The sequence below is a fragment of the Galeopterus variegatus genome, unplaced genomic scaffold (genome assembly GCF_000696425.1).
Source record: "Galeopterus variegatus unplaced genomic scaffold, G_variegatus-3.0.2 Scaffold8267, whole genome shotgun sequence".
NCBI lineage: Eukaryota > Metazoa > Chordata > Mammalia > Dermoptera > Cynocephalidae > Galeopterus > Galeopterus variegatus.
The window spans coordinates 51,929-65,060 of record NW_007734378.1 but is presented as its reverse complement, the minus strand read 5'-3'; the positions used below and the strand labels follow the sequence as shown (position 1 = coordinate 65,060).

At 59.4% G+C, this 13,132-nt stretch overlaps 1 protein-coding gene across 1 annotated transcript in view; it reads left to right on the top strand.

Moving 5' to 3' along the window:
• RTN4R (reticulon 4 receptor) overlaps window positions 1–13,132 on the top strand; it is a 39,540-nt gene that overhangs the window by 15,799 nt on the left and 10,609 nt on the right. The window contains exons 2-5 of the mRNA XM_008592749.1: window positions 9–157; window positions 453–600; window positions 7,798–7,936; window positions 10,149–10,297. Coding sequence (XP_008590971.1) covers window positions 9–157; window positions 453–600; window positions 7,798–7,936; window positions 10,149–10,297 — 585 coding nt within the window. The remainder of the gene's footprint in view (window positions 1–8; window positions 158–452; window positions 601–7,797; window positions 7,937–10,148; window positions 10,298–13,132) is intronic.

The window sequence follows — 13,132 nt, the reverse complement described above, 5'->3', positions numbered from 1 at the left end:
TGGGGAAGGGTCGCAGGGCGGCCCGGAGGGCCACCGCAGTGCCGCGCCGGGCTGGGGCCGCGGGCGTCCGGGCCCCGGGAGGGCGGAGCCGGCGGCAGCAGGAAAAGTTACGGCTTCCCGAGAAAGTTGACGGCGACAGCTGGACCGGGGGCGGCAGGTTAGGGGGTCCCCGATGCTGAGCCAGGTCGGGGGTGGGGGCCGCCGACTGGAAGGGCGGGGTCCAGCTTCGGAGCGCCCCGGCCGTGAAGGGGTTAATGAGCGGGGTTTGCAGCAACGTGGGTACCGAGCGGGGGTGGAGGTATCGGGCCGCCTCCACTCCCGACCCGAGGACTCAGCTCTGAACCTCCCGTTTCTCTGGGGTCAGGACGCAGCAGGATGAATGGGGGCGTTGGCCGCAGTAGAGGGCGTGGGGGACGGGGCTGTCCCAGCGCTGCCCACCCCCCCCCCCCCAGGGCGGGTGATGAGAAGAGGCAGCAACTCCCCCCTATCCGCAGCCTGAGTGCCCCTGCGGGACTCAGCTGGGGGCAAGAGGGACAGTGGGGCTGGAACGTCGCCTCCGCCTCCGTGGAAGCCCTCGTGGGACCCCTCCCCCCACCTTGTGTGAGGTCCCTGAAGTGGGTGCAAGGGAGAGTGGGCTCCGTGTAGGTTAGTCATACCCTGCTTGGAGGGTACTCCCCAGTTGCCCACTTGGGCTGCCCTGCTGATGTCCACGGTGCTGCAGGCTGCACACACGTTTCGTTGCACGTGCACGTGTAGACATGGGATGTACACTTGCACGCCGCATGTGCACACATTCTAAGGGCACCTCAGTGTGCGCAGACACAAACACTGTGGGTATGCACATGCATAAACACTTTGGGTGCACACATGGATTCTGAGGTTGCACATCAGTGTCCTCACCCCCGCCTGCACGCCCACGGCCACACACGCATGCACACAGCATGCCTTCTGTGGTCTTCATGCTTGGTACATGCTGGGGCTCCTTAGTGGGACCCACTCCCACACCCACATGTTCATGTGTTGCGGGGGAGGCTTTGGGTAGCCAGGCCCACAGACAGAGGGGCCAGCAACCCTCAGCCCCACCTCTGTCTGCCTACCCCCAAGTCCTAGGAGTCTCCCCTTCACAGCCCCTCAGGACTGTGTGTGCATGTGTGTATGTGTGTGTGTGTGTGTGACTTGGTATGCATCTGCATGTGTGTGTCTGTACACATGACCATGTGTGCTTCAGGGCACATCAGCATGCATCTCTTTGCCTCCAGGTATGGGTGCCCGCTATGTGCCCAGGTGGGCTGTGGCTGTGTTCTTCCTGAATCTAGAGCAGAGGCCCTGGGAATGTGTGTTTGGGGCTTTTTCAGTGCCCCCAGCCCAGGGTGACAGGTGCCATTGTAGCTAATGGTGGACAGGAAAGTCCCATTTCAAACCCTGAGGTCAGCAAGTGACAAACAGGCCAGACCCTGGGCAGCTCGGCCGACTCGAGCAGCTGACCCAGTGTGACTTCAGGGAGGACTTGCCTCTGGCACCTCAGTTTCTCCATGGTGCGGACTTTCTTGGTGAGGCGTTCCGTGGTGGTCTCACCTGCTTCAGGTGTTGCGTGGGGTGCTGAGCAGATGGGCGCCGAGCTGATTAAGGGTGATGGGAAAGGGTACTGGTGACCCACTCACACTGTGGTGAGGAGGACCTGGGGATGGGGTTCCCTGAGGCGGGGCCACACCACCTGCTCCCCCCAGCTACCACCAGGGCCCTTGCCTGCGGAATGGGGACAAGCAGTTCATCTTTGTAGGTTGTGTGGGGGTGAAACACGCTAACAGAAAGGCGAGCAAGAGGATGGCCCCCACGATGAGACAGGCAGTAGGGCTGGCTGCTCCCTTTTCTAAGCATCAGTCTTCCCATCTATAAAGTGGGTGCTATTCCTCTCCTGTGCCACCTGGGGTGAGGAAGAAGCGAGCTCCCATGCCAGGGGCCAAGCAGGTGGTGGTCAGCACCCAGACTCCACCTGGCAGAGGGGCGCTCACATGGCGGGTTCCTGGGTGTGGTGCGGTGTGGCGGGAGAACAATGGCTTGGATTTGGGTCCAGGCTCAGCCACTCACTGGCAGTGTGAGCTTGGGTGTGACAGCTCACCTCTCCATGCCTCAGTCTTCCTCACCTGTGGCATGGGCCGTTAATCAGGGGTTGTTGGGGGCACTTCAAGACCGAGGCCCGGTGGAGTCAGCCCAGCTTTGCCTGTGGAGTTCTGAGCCTGGTGCTTCTGCCTTCAAAATGCCCCAAACACCTCCCCTCCACCCTCCGTCAGTGGGGGTCCTCCAGGAACCCTTGCATTGCCAACGGGCCCCTGCCTCCTACCCATTTGAGGCAATAAAAGCTCATAGCATCAGGCACCTCGGCAGAGGGCCCAGGTGAGAAGGGCTGGGAGGTGGGCGGCTGGAGGGGCAGGGAGATTGAGAAGGCACTGGGAGAAGTTTCCCAAGCTGCAGCTGCAGCCTCACTTTGCCCCTTCCCAATCAGGGGCCTACAGAATCTCTGAGCCTCAGTTTCCCTATGCTGAGGTCCTTTTGTCAGGATTGGTCCTCTTCCTGTGGTCGTGGAGCGAGAGGCAGGGGAGAGGACTGAAGGAGTGGAGTCTGGCTCAGCCAGTCACATCAGCAAGAGGGCTTGTGGAGGGTCTGTAGAGGATCCCCCACCACAAGGATGGGCTGGGGCCCTGGAAGGTGGGGAAATGTCCTGCTGTCGTGGGAGGATGGGGGCTGGCCCGTGGCCCATGGAAGGTCCTGGGTTTGTTTGCTGTTGTTGCAAGTGACAGATTGTCTTCGAGGGGCAGGGTGTGTGGGCTGTGCCTTCCCCACACTGTCTGGGCCCTGGCCTCACCCTCCCTCGGCTGCCTAAGGACAGTGCAGCCCCTGGTGCCATCCCTTCCTTACTCCCTGCCCCCGCCTTGAATCCGTGGCAGCTGGTACAGCACCAGGAGGGGCCTGGCAGGTGGAGGCCAGGATGGTGGGAGGCAGAGGCAGCCCTCCTGCTGTCCTAGGCCTGCGGCCTGGAAGACTCCCCGAGAGCCTCAGTCTGTGCATCCGGGAAAGGGGTCAGGAGAAGGAAGCACAAGCTCCACGATAATGTGTCAAATGAGAGAACGAATGTGTGGGAGTGTGTGTTGCAGGGGGGTGTGAGTAAGTGGTCCCTACCCGGACCCCATTGCAGGGTTACCTAGGGCTCCTGGCCTCGGCTGTGCCTGGCCAATGGAGTTCATGCTGCCCCAACCCTGCCTCCCTGGTGAGCCCTGACCTCTGACCCCCAGGCAGGGCTGCCTGACCCTCTGTGGCCACCCAGGGCCTGGGCTTCAAGGTCCGTAGAGCAGGCCTGGCTGCCCCACCTGGCTCTCCAGCCTCTGCACTCCTCGGTGTCCCTGACCTGTGGCCTGGCTGCACCCACTCCCCAGCCAAGGTCGCCGGTGCTCTCCTGGCAGCCAGATCCCAGATGCTGTGCTTGCTCACACCCATCCATTCACTCACTCACTCCTTCATTTGTTCATTGCTGGTCTGCTAGATCCTGCTCTGAGCCCAGCAGATGAAGGGGTGTGACCCTTGCCATCAAGCCTTTCCAGGATTAAATGCTTTGAAGAACCGGTGGTCCCAGAGCAGCCATGGAAGCCCGGCTGGAGGGGTGGGCATGCTGTCCCACCCCCTGCATCTCCCTGCACTATCCCTAGAACCCATAAGCCCAGCTGGGTCCCACCACACCAGGTGCTTTGTGCTGCAGTTTCTTCTTTTGTCACTGTGTTTTAAACACTTTGCACTTCGGGAACTATTCTTGTGCATCATGGCCTGACTGGTGTGCGTGGAATCCCTTCCTGAGAATGCACCATAATTGATTTATCCAAACCTGCCTTGACCTCTCTCGCTGCCCGCAGTCGTGTTGCTGGATGCTGGGAGATGTAGCCTGTCCTCAGCAGAGGGACCCACCCACCAGGTCCAGTGGGTGGTCAGGACCCCCTCCCCTGACACTTGGGCAGACTTCCAGGGATGCCAAGGCGGCGGGCCCAATCCCATTCCCCTTCCAGCCCCACTGAGGCCTTTTACAAATGTCGGCCAGCCAGGTGAGGGGTCATAGGGAGTGGAATCTGCTTCTGACCAGGATTCCACTCTGAGGATGGCTGTTTGTGCTCCAGGTACTAGGGGCCCGCCTCTCTCCTGCCCCCTTCACGCAGCCTCCGGCCTTGCCCACTGTGTTGACAGATGGTTCTCCCCATCTCTGCACGGGCCCCACTGCTTGGCCCTGCTGGGGGAGGGTGGAGAATGGGTGATGGTTGCACCTTCCCACAGCTGTGTCCCATTTGATGGAGATGGCCCATGGCCCCTGAGGACCCTCACAAGGACAGTCAGACCCAGGAGGTGGAGCTGAAAGGCAGGGGCTGCTAGCAGACCCCCTGGAGTGGCCTCAGGGAGGTGCTGAGCAGGCAGAGACTTGGGACCCCCATGTTGGCTCATGCAGGCCTGGCAGGCCATGAGCAATATTCGGAGCCTTGACATGTGGAGCTGGGCTGATCTGGGACATGGGGGTGTTAGGAGCTGACCCAGCTTTGCTGAGAGCAGCCTGCCCAGTGCCTCAGTGGTGTCCTCAGCTGTCTGATCAGCACCCTGGCATTCTTAACTGGCCATCACACATCACACTCTGTGGATTTGAAGTTCCACCAAATGTTGTGGGTATCAAACAAAGGTTTTGTGGTGGTAGGGCCAGCCTGTGGCTCACTTGGGAGAATGTGGTGCTGATTTGAAATAGGTGGTATTTTTCTGATGGGTTGAGTCCTTAAACAAACAAACAAACAAAAAAACATAAAATGAAAGTAAGTCTCTGGGCTGGCCCATGGCTCACTCGGGAGAGTGCGGTGCTGATAACAACAAGCCCCCGGGTTCGGATCCCATATAGGGATGGCCAGTTAGCTCACTGGCTGAGTGTGGTGCTGACAACACCAAGGCCATGGGTTCGGATCCCTATATAGGGATGGCCGGTTAGTTCACTGGGTGAGCGTAGTGCTGACAACACCAAGTCAAGGGTTAAGATTCCCTTACCGGTCATCTTTTTTTTAAAAAAAAAACAAAGGTTTTGTGGTCAAATTTGGGACTGGCTGGGTTAAATGGTGCTGATGGAGCTCCTTTACCACAGGGCGTCTCAGAGCCTTGGTTCTGGAGTGAGCAGTGCCCTGTCTGACAAGCACCCTATGCACATGCTTTAGGGCCTGGTGTACCCAGGAACACGTTTTGGGAAACAATGGCTAAGGTCCCTCAAAGGGCCAAATGGGGGCATCTTTGGGCCCCCGGTAAGGGCCCTGGGATGGGTTGGCCATCCCACACAAACCCTGCACCCACGGGGCCCCTAGTGGGTGTAGGGACCACAGCTTCTCCCCAGCAGTGAGGCAATGTGCAAATTTAACCTTTGGATTTATGACTCTATTTCTTTGCAGCAAATGTCACGGGAAATGTCAGGCCAAGGCTGAAGCTGGGCGAGGGGCCCCGTCGAGGAAGGGGGTGGGGCCGAGCAGGCTGGAGTGCAGACTGGCTTAGGCCAGGGTGGGTCTCCAGGCCCTTCACCTCTTCCCAGGAGCCCACTCGGATTGCCCCTTGCGTGCCTGGGTCCCCAGTGCTGTAGATTTGTCCCAGCCATTGTGACCTTGTTGTGATGTTGCCTTTATTCCCCTCCTGCCAGGGCCCAGATGGGGCCAGCTCAGGGACCTGCCAGAAGTCCCCCCTCCCCCCTGAGTCTGGGCAGCCATAGGATCAGCTTGTGCGGTGCAGGTTCGCTGTGTGACCTTGGGCAGTGCCACCCTTCCCTGGTCACCAGAGGCCTTGTCTGTAAGCTGCGGCTGTTGACCAGAGGTGCTGTTCCCGGCTCGGTGCCCTCGTGGATGGGAAAATGCTAGGAGTCCTCAGCATGTGGGGGGGATGTGGGACTCTGAGGAGGTGGGTGTGGGCTAAGTGCAGGGCCAGAGTTGGGGGCTGGCTTGTGATGTCCTGTGGAGCAAGCCTCTCCCACAGCAGGTGCTCAGTAAAAGGTGGACGTGGAAGGTGAATTGTTCAAGGTTGCTGGGAATCCTCAGCCTCACCCCCAACCCACCCCCACACCACATCCAGTTCAAAGCCTCAGCCTGGCCTGTCACGGAGCTCTGCACTGGCTCTCAGGGCCGGGAAGTTAGTCAGCGAACAATGACTGCCTCCCTGCTGTGTGCGGGGCCTGTGCAGCTGATAAGGGGTCTCTGTCTACCCAGCCTGCCCCCCCAGCAGCTCCACGTCTCCCCTGCACATGCAGCCCCCCTCCACTGGGCGTCCCAGGACCCCCAGATGGTATTGCATCCTCTGTACCCGACATCCATGCCCAGGGTCCTGGTCTCCTCCCTCTACCCATCCCCAAAGGCAAGTCCAACGTCAAGTCTGACCCTCTCCCTGTCCATCCCCTTTTATTCCTCACTGAAGGCCTGCCTCTGACCAGCGCCCCTCCTAGGCCCGTGCCACCGATGCCCCAGGCTCCCTGCCTTCCATCTCATCCTCCATCCAGGCTCCGAGGTGTTCTTAGGACACATTCTAGCCAGGCCCCTCCCACCTAAACTCTCCCGTGGCTGCCCCTAGATGAAGCCTTAGTCCCTCGTTTCCAGGGCGTGGGCCAGAGGGTCTCATGTAGGAACTGTCTCTTCCGTCCTTGCTGGGAGATCCCCCTGTCCATCTCTCCACCTCCACATCCCCCAACAGCCCAGGAGGGTGCAGGGAGCCATGAATGGTGGGGCTGCCGCACCAGCAGCGCCTTGTGGAGGGAGGGGCCCAGAAGTAGCTGGCACTAGTGAGGAGGAGCATCTCATCGGCGTGAGCAGTGCCTGGGCAGCAGCTCCGGGTGATGCCAGAGCTTGTGGCCCTCAGGGCTGGCTGTCACGTGCAGACCAGTTGGCTAAGATGGCTGCAAGAGGGTTGCTGTGCTGGGGGCTCCAGAGCGAGCCATGTACCTGCGCAAGCCACTCACCCTCTGAGCTTCCCTGCCCGCACGTGGGTGTCGTGCAGCTGGAGTCAGTGGTGAGTGCTGCCCACAGGCCTGGCTGTGTGGGAGCTTGACTCGGACAAGCTGGCTGGCTCCCGGGCCCTTCCCATCCAGGCCAGGACCTTCCCCCACCCCTTCATGCCCTGGGCTGGAATTTGCTGTGGACATAGAGTCTCATGTAGGGCTCGGGGGCCCTCAGTGGGAGATGGGACTTCCCACCCTGCCTGCCCTCAGTGGATCCAGGGTGGAACCGAGGCCGGCAGTGGGGATGGGTGTTTGGGCCCCACTGTGCTCCCTGGAGCCGGAGACTTGGCGAGCGATGGGGGACCAAGAGGAAGAGCCCCTGTCTGGGGCTGCCCCTCCCCTGTCAGTCCTTGTGCCATGAGGGTCCTCATCAGCCATTCAGAGGGAGGCAGAGACACATTAGTTCATACCGTGGAGAGCCCAAGTGTCAGAGGGGCTGAGAGGCGTGGCAGACCCCAGGCAGGGCTGGCAGCTCGGGGGTCTGGAGGGCAGGCCGGGGCCCACGTGGGAGGGTCTCCACTTCTCAGTGAGAAGCCTGAGGCCCAGTTTGGCCCCCAGGCAGGAGCCCAGCCACAGGAACTTCACACTGACTTAGAAGGAAATTTGCAGTCCTCTGTCCCACCACTCGCTTTGTGCCAGCTTCTCGGTGCAGTCGGAGGGGCTGCCTCTGCTCCTTGGGCAGCGTCCCCAGCTGTAGCAGGGCAGTGTCCAGGCAGTGGGAGATTGGGCCACCTGCCCCCTGTGTGTGGCCTCAACCCCAGAAGCACCTTCTGCCCTGGAAGATGTGGCTGGAAACAGAATCCAGCAGAAAGGCCAGCTGGCAGGGACTGAGGAATGCTGCTGGCGCAGGCCTGGCCAACCGTAAGGATGACAGTGCCGGAGGGCCACAGGGCAGCCCAAGTAATGCAGGATGGGCCTCACCTGGTCCTCCAGGCCCCCCTACCTCCACACTGCACCCGGCCCGGAACCTGGGAGCGGGCCCTGGTGCTCCCCACTTCACGGAGCCCTGCCAGCCTCCCTCCCACACACTCGCTCTGCTTCCTTCCGTCCTCCCTGGTTGAGGCCTCCCGGCTTTCCCTGGACACATCCAGCTCCCTCATCCTCACAGAACACAGAACTGGATGGTCACACCCTGCCCAGCCTGTGTCCCCCAAGGCTCCATGGGGCCTCCTGAGGGTTGAGGGCGTGTGAGGAGGTAGTAGGTGAGCCTGGCAGGACTGGCATCTTGGGTCACCTTGGGAGCTCAGATGAGACCCCCAGCGCCATCCGAGGAAGCAATGGGACTGTTCATTGTTTCCCCCAATGGGAGCATCCCCTGCCCCAGTGGCAGGGGCCTTGGGGGCTGTGCATAACCTGGCAGGTAAACTCGAAGCATCTCCTGAGGAGAGCCCTCCCCTCACCAACCTTGGCAGGGTTAGTGGGCACCAAGACACACACAGGGAAGAAGGGGAGCCCTGGGTGGGCCCCACTGTGGGGAGACCCCTGGGGTCATGCGCTTTTCCCTTCATTCTCTTGGCAAATTCTTCCTGGCATCAGTTCCAGGCCAGCCCCATGTTGGGCAGCTGGGGACCCTGAGATTCTTGTGACATGCTCTGTTCCCAAGGCCCCCCATGTCCCAGGAAGACAACCCAAAGCCCATGTGGTCATCAGGAGAGAGAAGTGCTAGCATGGGTGCCAGCAGTGGGGTGTGGACCTGAGGCCTGCACTCCCCCCCGCATTGTACCCCCACTGAGGCTACACTGGTCCCAGGACTTAAAGAGGGCTGGGGCTGCTGGACAAGAGGGAGGGGCTCCTGGCAGCTGAAGTCCCCAGAGCAGAAGGCCCAAGGCTGTGGGACATCCCACTGCTCCGTGTGAAGTGGGTGGGGTGGTTCTGTGGGTGCAGGCCAGCCCTGGGCAGGGGGGAGGGAGATAGAGGGCAGGTGAGGAACTTGTGGGGGCCAAGTGGAGGGAGGGGCTTGGGGATCTCAGGCCTGGAGGGAGGGGTGGAGGCTGCGGAGGTGGACGGGGGATGAGCCCCCTCGGCCCCAGCGGGAGGCCTGGCCATGGCTCTTTGTGCTCTGAGGCCTGACACGTGGCCCCTGCACACCAGGCCGTGTCCAGGCTGTCTTTCATCTCCCTGCCTCGGCCCCAATTTATGTCAGGCAGAGGCTGACACAGGGACAGGTGTGACAAGTGTCTGGCTTCCTGTTTGAAAATTGGCAAAAGAAAAACTCTCCCCATAAAGATATTCTATCTACATAGCTACCGGATGTCACTGAGAGGACCCGTCACGGCTGAGACAGATGGTGGCCCTAATGGACTCCATTCTTCACCCGCTGCTGGTGTGGCGGCCCAGCCCCTGGGTGGCCCAAGGCAGGTGGGGTGGGGCGTCAATACCTCTATGAAGCCCTCCCTGACACGTGGCCTGCCCAACTCCTGCCGTATCCACCAGGACTTCTGTCACAGCCAGGGACCCCAGAGGCAGGTGGCCTGGATATCTGAGGCTCCAGCAGTCCCAGCACCACCCTCCTGGCCCCTCGACTCCCAGCCTTGGCACGTGGTGGCAACACCTCTGCTTCCCCCTCCCAGATGAGGCATTGCCTCCTCCAGGAAGCCACTCTGACCACCCCACCTGGGAGTGCTGTCACTGTCACTTACAGTCACGGAGCTCTGGGAGGTGGGGTGCCCAGGGATGCCTGGGCTCCATATCACAGGGAAGCTGATGTGGCATGACCATCTTCATCACACTGCCTCCGGGTCTGGGCTGTGATGAGGGCCCTGGCGGCTGGGGGGTGGGGTGAAGCGGTTGCTCTAGTTGGGGAGGGAAGAGCTGCAGGCCTGCATGCTCCCAGCCTCCATGGCTCATTTACACCGCATTCCCCACCCTCACCCTACAGAGGAGAAACTTCCCTTCGCCCCTCCATGGGGAACATCAGTGCCCATGGGCTTATGGGCAGAGACTCTCCCAGGGCTGGACATCCTCAGGGAATGCCATCTCCACAGCTGTGCAAAGGGGATTGCACAAAGCCTACCGCTTGCCTCTAGTGGTGGGCACTTACTGCATTCACGTGACAAACACTTACGGAGCACCTCCCGTGTGCTGGTCACTAGCCATGGCCCTGCCCCTTTAGAGCCCACAGCCCAGCGGGCCGACCAACGGAAACGAGCCATGCGGAGGCCCGCTAAGGTGGCCAGCGAGGGCGTGCGGTGCAATGGGCACCCTGGCAGTGGATGGAAGGTGGAGGGCCGTCAAGGGGACCCTGGGAGCAGGCCCACCAAAGTGCGCTCCCCTGGACCCTGCCCTCCCATTTCACAGATGAGAGACCCAGACCCAGAAGCACCTTCAGTTGGGCCGAGTGGCTGGGGTTGGGGGTGACCCTGTCTTGCTGGCCTGCTGCAGCCACGATGGGGGCGGGGACGCAGCTCTGGAGGAGCAGGCAGGCGGGGCCTGACTTCCTGTGGGCCTGGCCTGGGAGGGAGGCAACTGGCTGGCTGGTTGCCCGGTGGGTTGCAGGATTTTAAATATGCATTAATGGGAAGAGGCGCTGAGACCTGGGCCAAGGGCCACTGCCCTGAGCGGGCTGAGGCTGGGGATTGGGGGCTGGAAATTGGGGGCCTGAAGTCGGGGACCAGGTCTGTCTGACCCAGGCCTGGACTGCCTGGGCAGGGATGCCAGCTGGGTGCTGGGTGTATCCTCTGTGAGGTGGAAGGTCAGGCTGCCCCAGTCCTAGTCCTCGGGGGTTACATGGGGGGGATGAGTGGAGCATGGCCTGTGGATGGTCCCCTGACCCCCAATGACCCCACCATGGCCACCGGTGCCTGTGGTGGCCCCCAGTATGGTCTTGGGTTTGGAGGTTCCGCCCCCACCTGGCCTTCCCTCAGCCCAGGGGGCGTCTGTGCCCTGGGCTCAGTGGGCTGGGCTGGGCCTCTTTTGGAGCTTCCAGAGGGTGTGGGGGTGGGAGAGGCTGTGCTGGGTGCCTGAGCTGACCCCTCCCACGTCCCAGAAGGAGTTGCTTAGGAAATGAGGCCGGGTGTGCCCAGCCCCGTGCCCCCGGGGCAGCCGACCCCCTTCCCCTCGCCCTGCCCACAGGAGCTCCCGAAGTGTCAGCCTCAGGAAGTAGCCGAAATACACTGACCTCCTTTTCCAGAAGGCAGCGGCGCCTGGGCCTCCCACCCTCTTGGGTGAGAAGCCGCCAACAATTTCCATCCCAAATTGATTTCAAATAAGGAAGAATTATCACACACAATCATATAGGAATAATTTATCACTCGTTAATAAAAGAGCAATTACTTATTCACATCACCCCTGCCTGCGTGCCTTGGGTTTGGTTGCAGAAGTGTGTTGGGGGCTCTCGTAGAAGCTGAGAGAAGCCTGTTTGCGCTCAGCCAAGGTCAGGGCCGAAGACCCGACTTCATTGCAAGGTGGCCCCTGCCAGGTTTTGACTGCCCAACCCCCAGGGTGTGGCCTGGATCAGGCGTGGGGAGCTCAGATCTGTGAATGGGGAGGTGGCAAGTGTGAGGGGAACAGGCAAAGTGCAAGGAGGGGCTGGGGCAGGGCCTCGTCAGGGTGTGGGGCTGGGCCACGTGGGAGTGGAGGGGCATTGAGGCTGGGTGAGGCAAGGTGGTGCCTGGCCAGCAGTGGAAGGCCCCAGCACAGAGCTGGACTTTTAGGCCAGAAGCCACCCTTTAGGGGTCTGGATTGCAGAGCCCAGAGTGTCCTGGCTGACCCAGATGTGTCCTCACCACTGTTGGCTGAGCAGAGGGCCTCAGGGCAGTGTTCAGGGCCTTGTCCCTGATCCAGACACCAGATGCCCAGGGCCATGCACCCAGGTGCATTACAAGCTCTCACGGTCCCTCTTTCTCCTCCTGCACCTCAGAGACACCTGCTTCTAACCCACAGTTGTCTTTACCTTCTGGAAGATACACTTTGTTTTCTTCTTTTTCTTTATCTCTTTCTGAGATTCCAGTGCCAAATATGCAGCTGTTTTGTAAAACAATGACATTTTGGTCAACGATGTCTTGCGCAAGGTTAAAACCCGCACCAGCCAGGTAGGCTGGTCTGGAGAATCGGCTTGCTCTGCCCTGGCCCCCAGTGTCCCTTGTAGCCCAGGGAACTGTTGTCCCTCTTCCCCTTCATATTTCTGAGGCTCCCACTCCAGGCCATTCTTCTCTGGCCACTCCCCAGTATGGCTGTCCCACTGCCAACAGTTAAATTCACAGCCAGTGTCTCCCAACCCCAGTCACATAAACACTCTTCAGTGCCTCACCACAGGGTGACTGTAGTGACCTTCCCTCTCTTGCATGGCCTTTTGTTTTTTCTGGGGTTTACAGTTGACTTTTTTTTTTTCTTTTGTCCCATCTCCCACCCTCATGGGCTTACTCTTCCCCACGTCAGGGGTTCTGTTGGGTCTTTCATTTTTCCCCAGGGAAGGCCTTACCCCATACCCTTGTCTTGCCCGTCCCATGACTTCCCCTCGCCACCCATTGGGATTGTAGTCAATGTTTCCTGGGCCCCACATTTTCCTCTTTCTGAGTTTATACCCTCAATTTTGTCTGAAGCATATCCCCAACTAACTCTCTGAGGAAGATATAGTGAAGAATCATTCCATGAGTTCTCTCATGTTTGCAAGTCTGTTGAAGTTGGATTGTCTGGGTCCAGAATTCCATGTTGAAAATAGTGTCCCTTCAGAGTTTTGAAGCCATTGCAATGTTGTTGTCTTCTGGTATCTAGTGTGCTGTGGAGAAGCCCAATGCCATGTTGCATCATTCATGATCAGCTTTTCCTCCTGAGCTTCAGTCCTCTCTTGATCCCCAGGGGCCTGAAATTGCACTGAGATTGCCCAACAGAAGACAGGGTCCTCAGCTCTGGGAAGTTTTCTAGTATTATTTCTTTGATAACTTTTTCCCCTTTATTTTCTCTGTTTTTTTCTTTCTGGAACTCCCTTAAAACAGATGTTTGACCTATATTTTTCTCTGAATCTCATTCATTTTTTCTTTCTCTTTTGTTTTCTTTCTGGAAGATTTTCTTGACCTTGTTTTCCAACCTTTCTATTGATTTCTTTCTTCCTTCCTTTTTTTTTTTTTTTTTTTTTTTTTCTTTTTTTTTTTTTTTTTT